Source organism: Ursus arctos, chromosome X (genome assembly GCF_023065955.2).
Source record: "Ursus arctos isolate Adak ecotype North America chromosome X, UrsArc2.0, whole genome shotgun sequence".
In the NCBI taxonomy this organism is placed as follows: domain Eukaryota; kingdom Metazoa; phylum Chordata; class Mammalia; order Carnivora; family Ursidae; genus Ursus; species Ursus arctos.
In genome coordinates, this window is record NC_079873.1 from 84,735,132 (window position 1) to 84,758,610 (window position 23,479).

At 33.9% G+C, this 23,479-nt stretch overlaps 1 protein-coding gene across 1 annotated transcript in view; it reads left to right on the plus strand.

Moving 5' to 3' along the window:
• Window positions 1–23,479, plus strand: part of COL4A5 (collagen type IV alpha 5 chain) — a 240,960-nt gene that overhangs the window by 116,332 nt on the left and 101,149 nt on the right. Inside the window, exons 4-16 of the mRNA XM_048213522.2 lie at window positions 5,486–5,530; window positions 9,923–9,967; window positions 10,052–10,114; window positions 12,454–12,507; window positions 12,859–12,885; window positions 14,932–15,012; window positions 17,559–17,621; window positions 19,720–19,755; window positions 19,844–19,885; window positions 20,045–20,137; window positions 21,366–21,419; window positions 21,516–21,572; window positions 21,819–21,863. Coding sequence (XP_048069479.1) covers window positions 5,486–5,530; window positions 9,923–9,967; window positions 10,052–10,114; window positions 12,454–12,507; window positions 12,859–12,885; window positions 14,932–15,012; window positions 17,559–17,621; window positions 19,720–19,755; window positions 19,844–19,885; window positions 20,045–20,137; window positions 21,366–21,419; window positions 21,516–21,572; window positions 21,819–21,863 — 705 coding nt within the window. The remainder of the gene's footprint in view (window positions 1–5,485; window positions 5,531–9,922; window positions 9,968–10,051; window positions 10,115–12,453; window positions 12,508–12,858; window positions 12,886–14,931; window positions 15,013–17,558; window positions 17,622–19,719; window positions 19,756–19,843; window positions 19,886–20,044; window positions 20,138–21,365; window positions 21,420–21,515; window positions 21,573–21,818; window positions 21,864–23,479) is intronic.

The following is a 23,479-nucleotide window of genomic DNA, read 5'->3' on the forward strand; positions in this document are numbered from 1 at the left end:
GAAGACTTTTCCCCATTGACTGCAGCGTAGGCAGTCTCTCCTCTACCATAAGCAAAGATACCATCTTATATGCATGTTAAGAGAGGGAGTGGGAAGAGATAATAGTGAATATTAAGATTCAGAGAAGTTTCTGGGTTTTCCAAAAATAGTTCTTCTGGTTGATTGCCCTTTACCATCTGTATTAGGTAGACTGGTGAACTGATAATGAAAGGGTCAGTTCTGTTCATTTGCCTGGCAAAAAACCCACTTTTTTTCCTAATCTTTTTTTTATTTATTTAAAAGATTTTATTTATTTAAGAGAGAGAGAGAGAGCACAAGCAGGGGGAGGGGCAGAGGAAGAGGGAGAAGCAGACTCCCCGCTGAGCAGGGAGCCCCATGTCAACTGAGCAATCCAGGTGCCCCAAATTTATTTATTTTTAAGTGATCTCTACAGTTGCCTCGAACTCATGACCTAGAGATCAAGAGTCACATGCTCTCCCAACTAAGTCAGCCAGGCACCCTGTATTGAGGCCTAGATTTAGTAAATAGCAGCCCATCTGAGTTCTAGTAGAGAAAGCAAATGAGGAACTCAACAGTTATTGATTTATGTGAGGAACTGAGTCCTGAAGATAAAAATAATTAAAATAAAATCTTTTCTAAAGATTATTTTTAAACAGTCTAATGGACACCCCTTTTCAAGTAATAATTTCCCTAATCTTATTTCACGTAATAGTGGTACATTATATTATTAGAGTATTAAAGAGTTCAAATAGATACTACTCATCAGGTAGTCTTTCCAATAAAGGAGGAAATTAATTTAAATGCATAAGTACTTTTAAACAGTTAACTATATCAGAGCAGAGATTGGGGGAGTGTGCTTGGGCATGATGTCTGAGGAGGTGACAGTACATAACGGTAGTTTTGTTAGATTCAAGAGCAGAAGGGACCTGTGCTAAATTTCCTGAGTAGAACTTTATGCCAAGGAAAAAGCAAGACTTTAAATGATTGCATAGAAGCTAAGTAGATGGGACATTTAACAGAATTTCTTAGGGCTAACGAGGTGTAAAAACAGCAGAATGTTTCTTGTGCACCCAGGAGTGGCACAGAAATAGCAGAGAGATCTGAAAGAGTCAAGTGGATGGAATTGAGCACCAAGTCAGCAGTAATCCATGCATACTACTGGCGTGGGACATCTCAGTGAATTCCAGCTTGGACAGGACTGTCCCACCCTTCAACAACTTGGAACTCCGTAAGCTCTCCATAATTTAGGCACAGCCTTATGAAAATGAGGTGGGGACTCCAATCGACTGAGGTTAAATTTAAGTCATGTTAGTGAAGTGGGTGCTTTGAAATAGAAATTAAGCTGAACCATAGGAAAATAAAGTGACATTTCTTGCAGCTGAGTTTACCTAGGATTAGGGGCTGAGTTTCTTGTGCACCATGCTTACTGAGAGGTGGCACTTTTAATAGATTTGTGGCAGCTTAAAAAAAGGTAACTACACCTCAATCCCTTTGGAATAATTTAGCATTAACTAGAACTATTGTACAATAGTATGATAAGTTTTAAAGGTGTGGTGGTATGCGTTTTAGATTTAGAAAGTAGTCCAATCTTTTGCTGTGATTCCATTTTAGTATCTGTATAATGAGAAGGCTACACTGCTTTCTAAACTTTTCGGAGTCTAAATTTGAAGCACTTTGTGCCTCTATCTGCAGTATGACTTCATGCTTCCCAGCATGGCCGAATTTATACTTTTTATGTGATTGGGTGTTCTAGTATGTGCATATATATGTTAATGTATATACTCAGTCAAAAATTTTGTAGGATTGTTCTTTAATCTTTATATTCTTATATATGAAAGTAAAGATATATAAAACAAATACATATGTAAGAACACATATATAAAATTTTCCAAAGAATTTCTTTATTCTTAAAAGTAAAATTTAATTAATTTTTGATAAATAATATGTTCACTTTATTGAAAATAAATTAACATAAGAAGGTATAGAGTGAAAAATATATCCTTTCCACCTGTGAACATGAGCCACTAAGTTCTATATATCCCTAATAGGTACCAATTTCTAATACTTTCTTGTGAATATCTCAATAGTTTTTATGGATATGCGCATAGATACAAATGTACATGTGCACATACATGCTTATATACGCACACACTTTTACCTCCCTTTGTTTATAAAGTGGTAGTATATTCAACATGTTTGACCTCTGTTTTTCACATAATACACATTGTAGATATATCAGTATACACAGAACCTCCTCATTATCTTTTATAACTACATCGTATTCCATTGTGTGTATAAACCATAATTTTTTATGCCAGTCCCCTGTTGGTGATCAGTTAGGTAATTTTCAATTTTTTTCTTCTACAAACAGCGCTGCTAGGATGTGCAATTTTAATAGATTTCCTTTCCCCAATAAGGGGTTATCTCTGTAAGATTACTAGAAGTGATATTGCTAGCTCAGAGGGTACATGTGTTTATGTATTTTTATGGATATTGCCAAATTGCCCCCCAAGAAGTTGTATGATTTATCCTTGTTTCATCTATATACAAGAGCAATTTCCCTATAGCTTCACCAACCCTATTATGAAATTTGGCTTTTTGTCAATCTGATAGATGAAAAATGGTCTCTCAATGCTTTTAGTTTGCATTTCTCTTATTAAGAGTGAGGTTAAGCACCTTTTCATAGGTCAAAGAATCAGTTGTGTTTTCTATGAACTGTCTTCTATAACATTTCATTTGCCCATTTTTCTACATTATTGTTGGTGGTTTTATATGTTAATGAGCTATTTGTATATTAGGGTGATTACCCTTTGTGTTATGAGTTGCAGTTATTTCCCCTAATTTGTCACGTCTTTGCTGATTATGTGCATGTGTGTATGTGTATATGTGTGTTTATGTGTCTGTGTGTTTTTCAGGGGTCCTTTATGGCTTTTGGATTTTGAGTAGGAAATGCCTTCCCCAGTGTAAGATTATAATTTTCCCATTTTTTCTTCTAGTATTTTAATAGTTTCATTTCTTCATGTAAATATCTTTTCTATTTCTAATTCATCCTGGTGTGTGGTTTGTTTGTAAGTAAGTTCCACCTTTATTTTTTTTCCAGATGTCCTCACAAATGTGTCCCAATGTAAATTTCCCATTGATTTGCAGTGCCGCTTTCAGTATAAACCAAATTCACGCAAATATATGGACTTGGTTTTAGACCTTGCATACTCTTTCAGTGATACACTTATTCAAATATCAGAACAAAACTATTTTAATTATTGATGTATTATGCTGTAATTTTGTATCTGGCAGGGCTAGTTTCCCCTCACTGTTCTTTTTTTTTTTTTTTTCAGAATGTTCCTCAGTGTTCTTGCTTGTTTATTTTTCCATATGAACTTTATAGTCGCCTTATCCAATTTAAAAAAAAATTCATGTTATTTCTGTTTTTATTGTGTCAAATTTTAACTAAATTTGTTGAGAATTGACTGTTTTTTATGTTGACTATTATTGAAGAACATGGAGTGCCTTTCCATTTGTTCTCATCTTCCTTTTGAACTTCAGAAATGTTTTAAACTTTTCTTCTTATGAATCTTGTACATTTCTTATTAAGTTTATTCCTAAATATTTTATCTTTTTTGCTATTGTAAATTGCATATTTTCTTCCATTATGTTTTCTAACTGGTAGTTGGTATTTAAGAAAGCTACTGATTTTCTCATATTAATTTTATATACAGTTTTACAGTTATCTTTCTGAATTACCTTACTGATTATAGTAATTTTTCATGTAATTTTCTTTGCTTTCCTTGCATACAATCATATTATTTGCAAATAGTGTTAGTTTTGTCTCATCCTTTCCAAATTTTATACCTCTATTTTCCACTTATTTAACTATGTTGGTTAGGACAACCAGTTAAATATTAAGGAATCTTTGTCTTATTTCTGCCTTTAGTGGAAAGATGCAAAAAGATTAATTAAGCAAACAGCCTTCTGGTTGTTTTAAAAATAGAATTAGATTTACTTTAATCTCCTTAAAGATGCATCTGTTGTGGAAAGAGTAGATTATTAAACTTTTTAAAAGCAAGGTGTAGTAGGCAGAATAATGTCTTCCACCTAATGATGTCCATGATGTAATCCTCAGGACTTGTGAATATGTTAGGTTATAGAAACAAGCAAAATTAAGATTGTAGATGGAATTAAATTTGCTAATCAGCTGGTCTTAAAGTAAAGAGATTATTCTGGAATATCTGGATGGGGCTGTATAATCACAAGAGTCCTTTAAATGTGGAAGAGGGAGGCAGAAGAGACAGTGTCAGATCGAAGCAATGTTAGAAAGATTCATTCAACCATTGCTGGCTTTGAAGATTGAAGAGGGCCATGAGTTGAGGAATGCTAGCTGCTCCAGAAGCTGGAAAAAAGGAAATGGATTCTCTTCCTAGAACCTCCAAAAACAAGGTTCTGCTACTGAGACTACTGCCATACTTCTGACTTCCAGAACTGTAAGATTGTGTTGTTTTAAGCCACTAAGTTTGTAGTAATTGATAACAGCAGCATAAGAAACGAATATACCAGGTAACCCTTATTCCAAATGAAAATTTGTATGGAAGCCCCACATAAAACGTAAAAATAGAGCTGTGCTGATGGAAGGAAGGCTGTGACATAGGCTTCAAGGAACCTCCAGTGGAACCTCTAAGGTTATGAGTTGTGTAATTTAGAAACCACTTGTGTAAAGCAAGATGTCCCAGATTAATAAAACCTATCTAAAGCCTCAGGTGGTGGTCTACTAGCTGTATGGTCCACTGAAATTCCCGTCTTGTGGAGCAGAATTAGGTTTTCTTTATTCCGTTTTTAAAAAACTAGTTAATAAAAACTTAGTGAGGCAAAACTTAAAATTCTCAGCAATGCAATTTGTTAGCTTAGAAATGGGTACATAGATTAACTTACATGTGAGCAGCCTCTTTTGCATGAAGTCTACAGAAGCAGCTTAGAAAATCTATGGTTCTTTCTTTTCTTTCCTGAGCTCTGCTAGTACAAAGTACCTTATAAAACAAAGCAAAGGTTTAAAACAGCAAACTCAAGAGCAGCATATATTTGGGTTCAAAAATGATGCTATTTATTACCAGCATGACAAGGAGATTGACACAATATAGAACCTGCCCAGACTTTCAGCTTTTATTTAGCTTATGCATGATTTTGAGGAGTATCAGTACCACTATTTCATCTGTGTTTTGTATGATTTTCATAGTTCACTTCACAAGTACAAAGTTTCTGCTACATGTCAGCACTTTTCTTCTCAGTAAATAAAGACCTTTCTTATTTTTTTTTTATCATATAACTTACCTCAGTGCTTTCAATCTTAATGATAAATGCTTCTTCCTTGGGTATGTAAGTTTCTCACTTTCACAAAGATTCACAAAAATTTAAGTCTCTTATTGTTATAACATAAAATTGGTTATTTGAGGACTATTTTTGGAGGAACAAGAACTAAATGTGTTGTATTTTTCAGGGTGATGATGGAATTCCAGGGCCACCAGGACCAAAAGGGATCAGAGTAAGTGATATTTGCTGTATATCAAATGTTTTGTTGGTCAAAACAGAGAAAAAGCAAATGAAGTGTTATGAGACAACTGAAAAAGACTCATATTAAAATGCAAAAAGAAAAATACAGTCTTTAAAAAGTTAAATGTAAGAGTTAGTATATATCTACAATTAGCATTTCTTTAGTATTTTGGTAGTTATGTTTATATATCCAGACGTCTATTTAACCTATTGTAAGAAGATTCTAAATCAGTTTATGGAAATACAAACATGCTAAATTCCAACGATTTGTCAATTTATTAAAAATATGTATCATACAGATGATTTAAACCAGAACTTCCCAACCATGTGATCAACTCAGTCCTCTGGGTTCAGAGGGCCAATCACCTCAGGCTATATACCCTTCCCAGTGTACCATATACAAATATTATAATTTTCTTTGTGTATCTTAAAGAGAGTCAGTTTGGGAAGCACTAATTTAAACCACTGTGTTAAAAAGTAACTACTTTAGAAGTATACAACATTTTCTCAATTCTAAGATGTATAATTTTTCATTTTAATGTTCTGAAAACCAAGATTTGTCTCAAAATGGAAGTGCACATTTAGTGTAATATTTCTAAAAAGCTTTTAGGTTGACATACATCTTTCAGTGTGTCTTAGAATTGGGGAAACTAGTTTAAAAATAGTCCTGGCTTTCAGAAAATCATATTTAACTTTTCTGAGCCTCAGTTTCTTCATTCGTTAAATTAGAGTGTTGAACAATACAATCTCCAAGGTGCCTTTTAGCTCTAAAATTGTGCGTTCATAGACTGACAAGGCCCCTTAATACGAGTATAAAGTACATGAGTGATGACATAACATGTTTATTTATGTGACAAAGACAGTTAAGCATTCTGATCCTTTGATCTCCAAAAATTAAGTAGATGTACAAATTTTACATAAACATTAAATACATCCTGTTTGCTATATACTTCTTAACAACATATAGCTTGTCTTATGTGCTACTCATACCTGGTGTTTTTTAGGGAACTGGAGAAGTAGGAAAGAAACTCAAAACCCTTGGTTTTATTAGCAGATATGTCTCTATGTTATTTTGTAATAAATGGATTTACATATATTATTAAAGCTCTTCATAAGAATCATAATGTATCTCATAATAGCTATAGCTACCATTAACTATGTCATAAGCACTGCTGAGACTTAAAACAAAACAAAACAAACCTGTCCATTCTCTCAATTCCTATTTGCAAGAGTCTGATAGTGCCTGAGTAGACTATGTCCCTCAACTAGAACTTCAGAAGTGTAGCCTGATAGTTCCTGCATCCTTGTGTCTCAGCCCAGAGGCAATCTTGACATGCAAATTTTAAAAGACTTATTATTATGGAAAATTTTGAGCATACCCGAATGTACAGAGAATATAGTACAGTGAACCCCCATGTGCCCATCACTCAGCTTCAAAAGTTAGCAACATTTTGACAAGTTTGTTTCATCCATATCCCATCACTATTTGGGGGGAATATTTTTAGGTAAATCCCTCATATCATCCATTCCACCAATGAATACTTCAATATGTCTCTCTAACTGATAACCACATAACCAGTATACCGTTATTACTCCTCAAAAAATTAGCAATAATTTTTCAAATATACTTTAAAACTCAGTCCTTATTCAGATTTCCACAGTGGATGTCCTTTAATAATTGGTTTGTTTGAACCAGGATCCAAGCAATTTCCACATACTGCGTTTGGTTGCTATGTTTCTTAAGCCTCTTTTATTATGCTTTTGGAGAAACTGGGTCATTTGTATTGTACTTCATTCTACGTTCTGGATCTGACTGTTTCTTCATGATGTCATTTAAATTGTTCATCTGTCCCCATATTTCCTGCAGACTGGAGATTGCCTTATGTGAAGCACTAGAGAACTTTCTGGGGATATAGAAAGAGCTGTACACTTAAGATTTGTGCATTTTCTATATATAAGTTATACTGCAAAATATTAAAGAAAATAGAAAAAGAATACTATATACATAGTGCTGCATACTTACTATTGAATTACATCTTATGGCACAAACATCTATTACCCCACTTTTCTGATGTTAGGTTTGATCAGCGGTCTCAGGTATATGAGCCTGATTTTGCCCTCAAAATTTCCCCATCAGCTTTTATTTAATGGTTTAGTATTCATTGATGATTATTGCCTAGATGCGTTTTTTGTTCAGAGTTGCAGAATGGTGATTTTTAAAACTGTATAAATCCTTCATTTATTAACGAGAATTCTAATTTATCAGCTGGAATTCTAATAGGGTAATGAGTTACTACACCAACAACTTTGAATAATGGTCAGGAAGGTTTTAAGAATTTGTTATCATTATAAACACAATGGAATTTATGTGATCTGACCAGTTGTACTCATTATTCTTTTTGAAGCCAAAATTATCCTATCCTTGGCTTGGTGGAGCCCCTTTAAATTGGCCCCTGTCCTGTGTCCTTTTGAAAAAAAAATATTGATCTTTGATAACTTTCTTGCTTTCTGATACAAGACTCCTCAGGCTCATTTTGTACATTTCCTTTCCAGATCTGAAATTGGGTATGTATCTGACTCTAGGTTCTTTTTAGTGAAATATGTGATGTAGATACCGCAGGCTAATGTTAGGGGTTTTCTTTGCTACTGGTAGTCATTTATTTTGATGTCTTTTCAGTTGACAGAATGAGGAAAAACATATTTTCTAAAGAGAAAAAATATGAGTTTATATTATTACTTCTAATTGAAAGTTAAAATGAAAAGAATTCTGTATACTTACTCTCTCCCCTGCCACCTTCCCTTCCCTATGGTAAAAATCTTGATTCCTAATGACATTAATATAATTTGTTATTTTCTTTATCCTATAACATACCTATGATAGCTTCAAAATAGCAATTTACAAGTGAACAAAATAACAATTTCAATTTTAATAGTAATAATAGAATTCTTAAATGCTGTTATTTCTTTGCTGTTCTTTTTTTTCTCTTTGAATTGACCGATTTCACTAAGAAAGTGCAGCCAAAATATCCGTTTTAAAGGCACTTGAAGTAATTTTTTTCTTTGTATGGTTTATGTCAACAACCAGATATATATTAAGTTCATTGGTTCCAGTTTTTAATTTTTAATAATTTTCTCTTTTTACCTCTTATTAATTTTTATTTTTAATTATTTAAAATATTTACATTGTTCTTTAACAATGGTATAGTCAGAGATGCTTCCCATCCATTCTTGCCATCCCCCATTCTTTTTCCTCTTTCCCCCTACCTCTTTCCTCCAGACATATTTATTTTTATTATTTTTTATTTATCTTTTCATTGTTTTGTATCACCACCCTTCTTATGAAAGTGTAGCATATTATATATGCTACTTACACTTGGTTTCTTTTACTTAAAATTATATCCTGGAGATTACTACATATTTCAGTGCACAGAGAGAGATCTTTCTCATTCTCGTTAAGGGCTACATAGGTTTACATTATGTGGATGTACCATAATTTATTTAGTCATGCCCCTGTTGTTTCTAGTGTTTAGCTGTAATTGTGGTTATATGGTCATTTCTAAACTTTAGTTATAACAGTGCTGTAATCAGTAACCTTGAAATTCAGATTTTGTTTCATAATTTCTAGTGTACCTTTGGGTTTAGGTTCTTAGAAATGGGTTGCTTCAAAGGGTAAAAATGTGTAATTTTGCTAGATATTTCAAATTTCTCTCCATGATGTTTGAATCCCAATTGCTGTGTATAAGAGTAGGATGGGGAATGGGATAGACTGGTGATGGGTAGTAAGGAGGGCACTTATTGCATGGTGCACTGGGTGTTATACGCAACTAATGAATCATCGAACTTTACATCAGAAACCAGGGATGTACTGTACGGTGACTAACATAATATAATTAAAAAACATTTTAAAAAAAGAGTACCTCTTTCCCAGAGTCTCACCTACAGAGAATATTGCCAAACTTGTATTTTTGCCAATTCTGACAGGGAAATTTGATTGAAGAATTTTTGGAGTGATCACATTGATGTTCTCAGGAGCAGATACATTTGCCACTTACCCATCCCCTGCTAAATTCAGTATTCATCACAAACCTGGGAGAACCACTTTATCTTTTAGGAAAGACATTTCTTCCACTAATTTGCCTACTCCTGCTAAGTGCAATGAAGACAATGCTCCCTCAAATAGGAGTTTCTTCTATAGTTGCCTATAAAAGAGACTTTGAAACATGTGTAAGAGTTTTTTTTCTATAGAGAAAACAAATGGTAATAATCAATGAGACACATTTGTCCATTGCTATTCTAAATGTAATTTTCATAATTCCCTTAGGTAGGATATAATTTTATTCTTACTGGTTATTGTTTGGTTCAAGGAATTTATTTCTTATTATAGGGTCCTCCTGGACTTCCTGGATTTCCAGGGACACCAGGTCTTCCTGTAAGTAGAATTTGGCTTTTTAATTGAAAATTCCTTTAAAAGTAATCTAAGAAATATTATACATGTGTTATATCCCTTTTAAAGGGAATGCCAGGCCATGATGGGGCCCCGGGACCTCAAGGTATCCCTGGATGCAATGGAACCAAGGTAAGATTTTTTTCAACTTAATTTTAGGCAATATGCTTAATAATAATAGATTTTAAAGTTTAAGGAAATCAATATGAAGAATGTTAGAGATATAGTAGCTTCATGTCTAAGACATATATAGGGTATGTTCTGAGTTAACATTTTCAATATATTGAAATATCAATAATTCTTTAGACATTTATAATCAACTGAGATATTGCATTGGATTGAAGGTTATTTACTGAATCCTATTTTTACTTTAGTGTAAAGTAGGATGAGAGTTAAAAAGGAATTAGGATATATAAGTTTCAAATATTATATTATTTGTTAAGAGTAATACTTAATGAATGTCATCCATTAGCTTTGCCTTTTTTAAAACTAAGTACAATGTAAATTTTCAAAAATTCATGTTTTTGAAAAATTTTTTACCTTGTCTAATAACTTCCTTAAGAAAAATCCTAAAAGTCTACCTGTAATACAGGACATTAATTTTTACTATAAACTATAAGTATGAAAACGGAAACTCTTCTCCATCAGCTAAAATGATGAATTTAACAATTTAAAAAGAAAAATAAAACTTTATGTATGAAAAACATTTTTTCCTGACCCACTTTTCTTGTCTTTCGTCAACTGTTTGGGTTTATTATAAAGTGATAGCAAGGATAAAAAATGAGGAAATTTTGCTTTTTTGACAGTTTGTTTATCATAGCCTCTGTTCTTATTCCCTCACTTTTCTCCTTTTCCTATCTATTAATGCAATATGTTATTATTTTCTGTTTATCCTTTTGGCATTTTCCATTCTGCACATGGTATTCTGTGTAATTGTTCATGAAATATCCTTGATCCTTCTAACTTAATGGCATGTGTCAGATTTTGTATTAGGGTACATATTTAAAATAACTTGAACAAACTATTTTGTATTATGAAGGCTGTATTTTGTGTTAATTATTGTAGTATATACTTGAAGGCAATAAAATTATTTTTACCTCCAATATTTCTCCAGGTCAGTGTGACCCTTGCCAATAACAACAACAAAAATTATATATATATGTATGTATACACACACACACACACACACACACACACACACACGTATCTATTTTATTTGTGAGGCTTACCTGAGTTCTTCATTTCAGCTGGGGCAGCCTTATAGTGATAGGACAAATGTGGAGTAGTTTGCATGGAACATTGCTTTTAAAGTAGGCTACATTCTTGTGCCTATTCTGGTTATTTGTTTGTTTGTTTGCCAGCATGCCTTGAGAACAAAAAGACCACTAGCCAATGTTTTAAATTTGAAGATCAGTGTATCCACAATGAGTATAGTATGCTATATGACAAAAGGGATCTTTTTCTTTCTTTTTATAAAGCAGCACCTTAGGAGATCTCATGATTAGTTTATGTGTGAAGCCCCCAATTATGTTTTTTAAATGAGATTTAAATTTTTTAAATGGGATTTATTATGTATACTATCAGATAAATTTTTGAAATATTTTACTATGTAACTAATAGAATGAGCCTTAGAGATGGAATCAGACTATATGGGTTCTTTTGTTTTCTGTCTTCTAAACTTGATGTAAAGGCCATTTCCCTTCTCTCTGGGCCTATTTTTTCCATATGTAAAAAGTGATGGAGAGAAGAGTACTGGACAAAGTAACTCAAAGGCCCACAGCTGTAATAATCTTACTCTTTTAAGCCTCTGAGAAGGATGTCTCTAGGATTACCGTGGCATGTGGGTATTAGAAAGGAGGTTGCATTGGGGTTCTTCTACAGCAATTTTACTTTTGTTTTCCAAACCAAATGTCCATATTAGTACTTTACAATAGTGAGTGAGAAAAATTGGGTGCCTAGAAAACATAATGACCTGCAATTGCTAGAACTATTGCTATTATTGTCCTCTTGGTGATATTAATGGCATTCTTTTTTTACCATCTTTTCCTCTTTACAAAAATAATTTGAAATAGTTTACAATAGAAAAATGCAATAGGGCAGTTAAAATAAGAATCTATATAATGCATGGGCAGGAAATTGAGACAAATCATTAACTATTAAATGTGATGATGGCTAGGAATCTGTGGTATGCTTGTCTCAAAATGGATTTGTCAGAAGAAAATGACTGGGGTAGAAGATATTTTCTTTATTTCTGATTAGGATTGATGAGTAGGGATAAAAGTATCTTAGAAGGCTGAACTGATATAGGCAGTTGATATTGAAATAATTGGAAAGGGAATGCTAATGAGTTTTTGGCAATCTGGCATGTTTCAGAATGGCTTTTACAGAAATCTTTTCAACAAGTTATTGTTTGTTGGTACAGTTATGCTTTTTTTCTTGTTCTTCCATATTCTTTTATTTTTAACTCCTAGGGAGAACGTGGATTTCCAGGCAGTCCCGGTTTTCCTGGTTTACAGGGTCCTCCAGTAAGTTATACAATTTGGGACTATAATGAACACAGGAATTGACAGAAGAAGCAGAAATGTAGAAAGTGAGCTCAGTGCATTCATGTGGAACAAAGTAGTACATTTGAACCTAGTAAACCATAAAAAGATTTTTTAAAAAAAAAAAGAAGTTGGTAGTATAGCTCTGTGCTGAGTAAAAGCAAGGATTCTGTTGTATTTAATATAAATGTCATCTCTAAGTATCCTAAAATACTGTTTACTTAGAATGACCCTACAGTAGTCTATTTAATTGACTCTATTTGGAAAGCATTGTGTTCTTTTGCTCTCACCCCTCTCGTATATATAAAATAATCCTTTTCTTTTTAATAATAGGGACCTCCAGGGATCCCAGGTTTGAAGGTAAGCATCTCATGCTAGCAAAGTAAACATTTTGAATAAGAAATTCAGAAAGCTTGCAACTTCAATCAGATAATGTCTCTTGATGTCTGCCTTAAAATAGATGTTTCTAGAAGTTGTGCAGGTACCCACAAGCCCTCCTTAAGTAATCTCCTTTGTTCCATGGAAGTATCTTCTGTGTGCTGACAGACTCAAATTTCTTTTCTTTTTTTTCTTTTTTTTTTATTTGAGATTTTATTTATTTATTTGAGAGAGAGAGAGAAAGAGCATGAGCATGGGGAGGTGCAGAGGGAGAAGGAGAAGCAGACTCTCCACTGAGCAGGGAGAACATGCTGGGCTCAATCCCTCAACCCAGAGATCATGACCTGAGCTGAAATCAGATGCTTAACCGACTAAGCTACCCAAGCACCCCTCAACTTTCTTTTCTGATACTTTTAGTTCCCATTACATTTTGATACAGTTTGACCCTCTGCTCCCTCTCGAATACTCCTTTTCCCTGACTTCTGTGACACTACCCTTTCATGATTATCTTCTGTATCTCTCTGGTCATCACACAGTCTTCTATACAAATTCATTCTATTCTATGCATCAGGTATCAGGACACAGTTCTGACCCCTTTTCCTCTTCTATGCCTAGCAATATTGTGAAATCTCATGATATTGTTTACTATCCAGCTACTAAATACCTACATTTATATCTCTAAAATAGACTTTTCTTCTGAGTTGGATGCGTTTATTGAACTGCCTCTCTGACATCTCTACTCGGATATCTCCGAGACATTCAAATTAACACGTTCAAAGTTAACCCAGACCCCTAAAACCTGAGACTTAGTATTTGCATCTTCTACTCTTTCACATACCTCCTCATTCTATTCTATCACTAAATTCTGTTAATTTTGCCTATAAAATATATCTTAAATTCATCTACCTTTCTCCATCTCCACTGCCATCACACCAACCATAATGTCTCATCTGGACTATTGTAATAGCTTCTTCTTAGTCTTTTTTTTTTTTTCATTAATATCCCCTCACCTCCCAGCCTGACTTATTCTAGATTGAATAGTCAAGAATGATCTTTTAAAAAACATAAATCAGTAATTTAATTTCACCGCTTATAAACTTTCAAGGGCTTCCCGCTGCATCTGAGATAAAGTCCACATTCTTTTTCAAGACCTGTAACACCTGCATGTTCTGGTCCCTGCCTACATTTCCAGACTTCTTTTTAAACCACCTTTCCCTTGGCTTGCTGATCACACTGGTCTGCATTAAGTTATTTGAATGTACCAAGCTCTTCATTTTTGGAGTCCTTTGTAGATGATACTTCAACTGCCTAATACTCTTAAACCATTTTTACCTGGCTGACTCTTGATTATCCTTTAGATCTCAGCCTGAATGTTGCCTTCAAGGATTGCCCTTTTTTGACTACCCAAATTAATTCCTCCACTATTTCTTTTTTTGAAATTGAAATATATTTGACGTATAACATTATATAAATTTAAGGTATGTAATGTTAATTTAATACATTTATATATTATGATTGTCATTATAACAATAATTAGCACCTCTATCATATTACATAATTATCACTTCTTTTTAGTCCTCCACTATTTCTTTATCATGCACCATGTTGTTTTCTCCATAACCTTTAACTGAACCTTTTGTCGTCTTATTTGTTTACATGTTATGATCTGCATTTTAAAACCAGTACATTGTTAGCACCATGAAGACAGAGGTCTTGTTTATCTCCTTCACTACTTAGTATCCAGAGCTAACACAGTTCTTGGAAAATAGTAATAATTGATAAATGTTTTTTAATGAATGAGTAACTGAAGGTACTACAGGCTCATAATAAGTCGATTGTACTTCAGTGTTTTCTGGCCACTTCCCCATTTCCCTTTAAAAGGTAAATTTATTCATGTTAATTACTGAGAATACCTAATCTTCAGAACATTTATATGACAGATTTAATTCTGAGATCGTTTTTTGTGCTCTTGCCTGTTTTTGTGTGTCATAACTGTTACTTACAACTTCCACTGATGATTTCTTTCAGGGAGAACCAGGCAGTATAATTATGTCATCACTGCCAGGACCAAAGGGTAATCCAGGATATCCAGGTCCTCCTGGAATACAAGTAAGCATCCAGTGATTTTCATCTTTACTATATTAATTAAATCAGATCACAGCATCACATTTTTCTCTTCAGCCTTTAATTTCCTCTATTTTAGTTACAGAAATTATCTGAAGTTTGATAGACACTGCATGTACTTCATACCTGGAAATAAAAGCAATCTGGACCAGGGAGAATTTTGTAAAGGACTGCTTTGTTCTTTCAACTTTCTATCCAGTTTCCATGGAAATTTTTGTTTTGGGATTTGGCAGTGGAAATACGCTTCTGTATTCTTATTCTTGTGCTGTGAGGATCAGTAGGTGGTAGGAGTAGTCCTGATAATTGTAAATGGTCTGGTTAAAAATAAAAATTGTAGGTCTCCCATCTAAGATATTAGAAGACATCATTTGTAACACTGTTAGTTATGCATAAGTGAACATATTTTGAAGGCTGAAGGAATAAAATTTATGCATGGTGAACTTCAAGTACAATCTTAAGAAAAAAGTTATGTTAACCTATAGATAACATGCATGGAGACAGCAATATCTTTTGAGTATAGATCAGGTAGTCAATTTCTTGAGGTTTATATTTCATAAAGTTGATCTCTTTGCCAAAAAAAATCAGTACTTTCTAATATTTGATTACTAAGATACAATGTTGGGAAAATTTTTCATTAACTACTAACTCATTCCATGCTTGACAACACCCATCCATGTGATCTTAAGTACCGTCAATCTTGCCCTTTATCCCTTATAATTTTTTGTTATGTAATATTTGAAAATGCAGCCAAATACATGCAAGATATATGTATGCTATGAAGCATTAACTACCAAATGAACACATATGAATCCAAAATAACATTTAAGAACTAGAACATTTCAAATAATTTTGAATCAACCTGGGGTTTCCTTGGCAGTCACATCCTTGTGCATTCTACCAAGATATAAGTACCATTTTGAGTTTTCTATTGCTTCTTAAAGATAGTTTTGTTATAAATATATCTCTAAACAAGAGTGTTTAATTTTGCTTTTAAAATAATATAACATTTATATAGTTTTCTATAGTTTTCTGCAACTTTTTCCACTTGATATGTTAAGATGCCTCCATGTAACTGTAGTTCATTCAGTTTCACTTCCATGTAACATTCCAGTGTGTGTACATACTACAATTTATTTCTCTGATCTCCTATTATTGAATATTTGGTTGTTTGGGAATTTTTTTAATTACAAAATAATCCAGGATTTATACCTAGATATAGAGTTGCTGGATTTCACTGAAGTCAAATTTTCAGCTTTTTAAGATGCCAAATTGAGTTCCACAAAAGTTGCATCATTCCCTTACATCGAAAACCGGGGATGTACTGTATGGTGACTAACATAATATAATAAAAAATCATTATTAATAAAAAAAAAAAAAGTTGCATCATTCCTTTAATTGTTGTCCCAGTTATTCTCACTTCCTTCTTTGTCTTTAATCTTATTTATTTAATTTAATTAATTTTTTGCATCCTTTAAAATTTAAAAAAATTTTTTATTCTGGTATAATTAACATAAAATGTTATATTGGTTCCAGGTGTACAATATAATGATTCCACAATTCTGTACATTATTCAGTGTTCATCACAATAAGTGTATTCTTAATCCGTTTCACTTATTTCACCCATCTCCCCCATCTGTCTCCCCTCTGGCACCACCAGTTTGTTCTCTTTATTTAAGAATCTGTTCTTTTTTTATTGTCTCTTTAATCTGTCTGTTTTGATTAAATTAAATTCTTCTTTAAAATTTAATTTAATTTTTTAAATTATTATGTTCAATTAGCCAACATATAGTATATCATTAGTTTTTGTGATAGTGTTAATTTAAATTTCACATATGACTGAAATCCTATGGTATTTTTTTTTCTCTGACTGACTTATTTGACTTAGCACTATACCCTCTAGATCTATCCATATTGCAAATGGCAAGATTTCATTCTTTTTTTATGGCTGGGTAGTATTCCAGTGTGTGTGTGTGTATGTGTGTGTGTGTACACACCACATCTTCTTTATCCATTCATCTATGGATGGACACTTGGGTTACTTCCATATCTTGGCTATTGTAAATAAGGCTGCAATAAACATAAGGGTGCATATGCATTTTCAAATTAGTGTTTTCATTTTCTTTGGGTAAATACATAGTTATTTTTTACTTTAAAATAGAGAAGCCACCTGGAAGCTGGTAGTCCTTCCCTTCCCATTTCTAGCATAAAAGCCCACTAAATGCCCATCTTTATCACTTTATTTTGTAAAGCTTCCTTACTATGTGTTTGTCCTACATTTGTTATCTACTGCTATAAAACGTAAGTTTTCTAAAAGCTGTAGCCATTCTTTTTAGTTGAATTTCTTTATAGTTACTTCCTCCTTTTATTCTTATACATTTTAAAATTCTGCTTATAATACTGCAGAATTATAGAACTGTATAACCAAATTCTGGCAGTTACTTAAGTTAAAATTTCATTCATTTAGTTCTTTGTGTGATATAGTTGAGAGGTTTTTTTTTTTTTAATCCTTTTCTTCCATTCTTTTATAATAGGGCCCAGCTGGTCCCACTGGTTTACCAGGGCCAACTGGTCCCCCAGGACCACCAGGTTTGATGGTAAGCTTACTTGAGTAATTTCGTTTCTCCTATTTAAAAAAACAATTTCTCTCAGGAATAGTAATATTATTTCTACTACTTGAAATTATAATGCATTTTCAATGTTTACAATCTATATATTTTATTTTATTTTATTTTATTTTATTTTATTTTATTTTATTTTATTTTAAAGACTTTATTTACCCATTTGACAGAGAGAGAGAAGGAGAGAGAGAGCACAAGCAGGGGGAATGGCAGAGGGATAGGGAGGGGGAGAAGCAAGTTCCCCAGTGCGCAAGGAGCCCGATGCGGGTCTCCATCCCAGGACCCTGGGATCATGACCTGAGCCAAAGGCAGACACTTAACCAACTGAGCCACCGAGGCGCCCCTGTTTTTATTTTTAAAAAATTAGTATTTACTTGAGAGAGAGAGAGCGTGTGTGCACAAGTGGAGAAGGGGCAGAGAGAGAGGGAGAAGCAGACTTCCCACTAAGCAGGGAGCCAACCCAGGGCTCAATCCCGGGAGTCCAGGATCATGACCTGAGCCAAAGGCAGATGCTTAATGGACTGAGCCACCCAGGTGCCCCTATATATTTTTTTCATTTACAGGATATTTTACAATGCTATGGTGAGCAATATATGTGCTAAGTAATCGCTTCATTTTATAGATGGGGAAAAATAAGGTACATAAAAGGAAAGATTTAAAATAAAATATTTTGTTGGTTACCTATTGATGTATCCATGTTGAAGTTGATTCTAGCCATTGCATTAAGTCTTCTAGGGCAATTCTGTGGTCACTTGATGAAATGTGTTTCTTCATATTGCAGTTTCGTTTAAGAGGAACAAAAACGGGTATTCAGAAAAAAATATTGGCTCTTATTTCTGAGGGGCCTGTGACAAAACAGTAGGATTGGCGAGGGTAGTGAATCACTCTGCAATGGAATAAGGATTTTTGTACCCCAGGAAAGAACCAAAAACTTCTAAAGAGCTTGACTATGCAGCTAGTTCTCTTACTTTACTACCTCTATGGTCACTCATATTTTCTACTGTAATTAAATTCTGAGTATTTTTGCCCCTGAAATACTTAGATTTCATTCAAGTCATGTTTTGGACTTAGAGCTTTGCCTCTTAAAAGGGCAAGAAAATTGTACTTCAGTCAAAGTAATTTCTCATGTGCCATTCTATCTCTCATCTACCATATATTTAAGTGACAGTTTTCATTATACCTTTATGGATTGCACAATTTTGCTTGTGACAATTGGTCCTCTATTCTTGAATGAAGGAAATAACATTTGGTAAATACTAAAAGAATCTACCAGAAAAGATTGTGATTTCTGCTTTCCTGGAAATATCTACAAAAGGATTAGAAAACCCCTTTGTTTAGTCTATTTTAGTTGTAGACATCCTGCAAAGCATGAGACTCTGGACTATGGCACTTTTTCCTAACTCTGTTATTATAACATCAGTATAACCTAGATGTGTTGTTACATCTTGAATGTCCTCAACTCTTGTGACTCTATAACTGATTCGCTCTGCACTTCTGAATGTTCCTTCAATTAACCCTGATTCAACAGGTGAAGCAAAGTCTTAAAAATGCCACCAGATACAATATGTAAATGAATAGATTCACTGAGATCAAAGAGGTAATATACTTGGGCAAACAAATGCTTATTTAACTTTTCAAGCCTTGAAACATTCCAAAGTCAGGTCACATAAAAATAAAATGAACTAAGAAAGTAAACACATGCTTTTTAGAACTAGAGAGTTAATTGCCTTATGACACCTGAATTATTTATCTATGGTTCTGATATGAGAAATTTGATATGTTGGTTGAGATTAACTTTTATATTGATTTTTGGTACTGATGTTACCCCTCTGCCCGCATATATCCTAGTTTTTCTTCCCCTGTGCACTTGTATGCTGTCACAGGAAGTCTCCACGTTCATCTAGTTTGTTAAAATCAATTTAAATGTGAGAAAAAAATGGGAATATAGTATTTTCAAGGGCTTTTTCAGTCCTTGTTTTTTTTATAAAACCAAATAATTATTTTGAAACCAAATAATTTTTAGTAAACTTATTAATATATCCCTTTTTTCCTTTTCTGTGTCTTCTATTCTTAGGGCCCTCCTGGTCCACCAGGACTTCCAGGACCAAAGGTGATTTTCTTTTTCTTTACATTTTTTATTTGGTGTGAATTCTTTCTGTTAGTGTCAATGAGATTTTAACTAAAACCTCTCTCTTCAGGGGAATATGGGCTTAAATTTCCAGGGACCCAAGGGTGAAAAGGTGAGTAAAGAAAAATGTTGATTATTCAGCCCTCAGTTTTCTCCTTTTCTCATCATTTGAGCTCGTCTTTCTGCTTCTTGCAACTGACTTAGCTTACATTTTATATTATTGTCTGTGTAAATTATGAAATATTACTTTCTTATTGAATCTTGCAAACAGGGTGAGCAAGGTCTTCAGGGCCCCCCTGGGCCACCTGGACAGATCAGTGAACAGAAAAGACCAATTGATGTAGAGTTTCAGAAAGGAGATCAGGTGAGTATGTAGAGAGGAAATCAACGAACATTTTGCTATAACAGCGGCATTTCATTAAAATGCATTATAAGCTGGAATATAATTATATGTGAAGGTATTTTAAAAATAACAAGGATTTGAGATAATTAAATTTTTAAGGAGCTTTTATTGAGATATAATTTATATACCATACAATTCACCCATTTAAAGTATACAATTCCATTTTTTTTTTTTGTATATTCACAGGGTAGTGAGACCATGACTACAGTGTAATTTTAGAACATTCTCATCAGCCACCCTCCAAAACCCCATACCTGTTTGTTGTCACTCTTCATTTCTCCCCAAACTCTCAGCCCTAGGCAACTACTAATACACTTTTTGGCTCTGTAGATTGGCCTACTCTGATCACGTCACATAAATAGAATCATACACTATATGGTGGTCTGTGTCTGGCTTCTTCTACTTAGTAGGTTTTCAGGTTCTTCCATATTATAGCATCTATCAGTACTTCATTTCTTTGTATGGCTGAATAATGTTCCCAAATGTGAATATTCTACATATTGTTTATCCATTTATTAGTTGATAGACATTTGGATTGTTTACATTTTTGGCTATTATGAATAATGCATTCATGTATGAAATTAGGTCATGGTAAGGTCGATGGTCATTGTCTTAGATGCCTCTCTTCTCTACATTTCACTGATATACAAAGAGAAAGATGGTATTACTCTATAAACCCTTGTTGTGTTTAGAAATAATTGTCTGATACCTTGCTTCTACTAGAGTAGATGAGATCATACATATCTTTTATAGCATAGTAATCCACCCTTGAACAAAGTGTGTACATTGTTGTTTCACTTGAATGCTGATAAGAAAGTATAAAGGACAAATTGTACTGAAACTCTACCATCAATATGGATTGGGTCATTTAATTCTCTGCCAAAATGTATATGTGTTATATAGCACCTATATCTCCTAGTTTTTGCTTTTTATAAAATGTATCATTAATAATTTCATTTTAAGTGTTGTCTTTTTATTTACCTCAAAACTCAGCTTGTACATACATTAGAAATGAACTGAAGTAAGCAAAGATGGCTCTTGGTTCTTTTGCCTAGCAGATTTCAACTTTGAATTAGAAACATCCTGTTATCTTTGGTTATACTGCCTGAGTCTGTAGTTCAGCTTGTTAAAAGTGTTTTTAGCTAGCTCTAGTATTAATGTTGCTTTCCTTTCCCCTACTACTGTGTAGGGACTTCCTGGTGACCGAGGGCCTCCTGGACCTCCAGGGATACGTGGTCCTCCAGTAAGTCACCTAAAATTCTTTAGTGTCATTTAATGTAAATTGGTATTGATATGTAGCACTCCATGAACCAGAGTAAAACTACTTTTGTGTGTACAGGGTCCTCCAGGTGGTGTGAAAGGTGAGAAGGGTGAGCAAGGAGAGCCTGGCAAAAGAGTAAGTGTTATGACTACGAATTCTCTTTGCAAAAGATTTTTAAATGTGTGTTTGTGTGTGTGTGTGTGTAATTTCTTAAATCCCACTTTCTTTGTCTCAAAATGTCATATTTATTTATTTATTATAATATTGAAGTCCGAAAAGTCTACTTAATAGTCCAAGGCAGGAATAAAGCTTGTTACATTCTTTAATCTCATACTCCCCAAATAACAAATTTATATTCTTGCATTTCTTTGAATCTTATAGGGTAAACCGGGCAAAGATGGAGAGAATGGCCAACCAGGAATTCCAGTGAGTAGATAAAGCCCATTCCCTTCACCTCATCCCCCAAAATAGCAACATTTGTTTGTGGTTGTAGAGAAGCAGGATGGCAAACAGGCTTGGGTTTGGAAATAGTTACTATAAATGGAAATTACACTTTCTCTTTTGAATATGAATTTAAAATTTCTTTGTTAAAAAACAAAGTTCAGATTTTTTTTAAAGATTTCATTTATTTATTCATTCGACAGAGATAGAGACAGCCAGAGAGAGAGGGAACACAGGCAGGGGGAGTGGGAGAGGAAGAAGCAGGCTCATAGCGGAAGAGCCTGATGTGGGGCTCGATCCCATAACGCCAGGATCACGCCCTGAGCCGAAGGCAGACGCTTAACCGCTGTGCCACCCAGGCGCCCCCAAAGTTCAGATTTTTAAGTCAGATTTATTGAGATATAACTTGTATACAGTAAAATGAACCATTTTCAGTATACAGTTTTGTGTGTTTTGGCAAACACTACAGTGTATAATCAGCTTTAAAATAAAAAACAGTTCCATCACCCTCAAAAGTTCCCCCAATGTTCTTTTGTAGTCATCTTCTCCCCTCCCTACCACCCAAAGCTCCTGGAAGCAATTGATCTGTTCTCTATCCCTTTGATATTCGTTATTCCAGAATGTCATTTAAATGGAGTCATATTGTATATAGCTTTTTGAATCAGGATTCTTTCACACAGCATAATACATTGTACTATATGTCAATAGGTCATTCCTTTTATTGCTGAGTAGTATTTGTAGGGATGTACCAAGGTTTGTTTATCCATTTATCCACTGGAGGACAATTTGGATGTTTCTGGTTTTGGCCATTATGAATAAAACTGCTTAAAACATTCACATACAGTATTTTGTGTGAACATAAGTTTTTCAATAAAAGTTTTGACAGATCATTCTAATTACTACAAAATAAAGAGGAACATAAAAACGTGCAAGTCTAGGAACATTATTTCAAGCAGTCTCAGTATCGTATACACAGTAAATGTTAAAAGAGGTTTTCAAGAACAGAAAATTTGATGAAATTTTGTAGACCACTCTGAAGAAGGGATAATTCTTAACAAGCTTGGAAGTTGGAAGTATTAAAATCAGATAAATTGGTTGCCAGTTGATTTTGCTAAACAAGCAGTCCTCAGTTTGTGAACTCTAGAATCACAAATTAACATAGAATGGTTTAAGGGGAGGTAAATTCAGGACCTTAACTCCTGGCTTTTTGGGGAACAATTGGTCTTTGTTTCATGATTTAGGCAGCCATGATGGTCAATAATTGCCTCTGATTGTTTTTGACAGATATCTTCAGGGAAAAAGCTGTTCTCTGTTTTCACTGGGAGAACTCAAGTCAGGTCAAATAAAGATAGTCACCAGACAGGTCAAATAATGACAACTCTTTGGGAGTGGGTCTTTGAAGAAACTCCATCCCGGTTCTTTCACTTGCGTTTGCTCCCAGGCTGCTGGTTTTCACCTTGACTGTGAGCTGTTGGTTTTCAAGGTTACCATGTGGCTGAGGAAGGTTGATGGGAGTAGAGCAAATTAAAATGCTACAAAGCTCTGTGTTCTTACCAAGATTAAGTCATTTTGTTTTCCCCAACAAATACTTCCTGGATTGC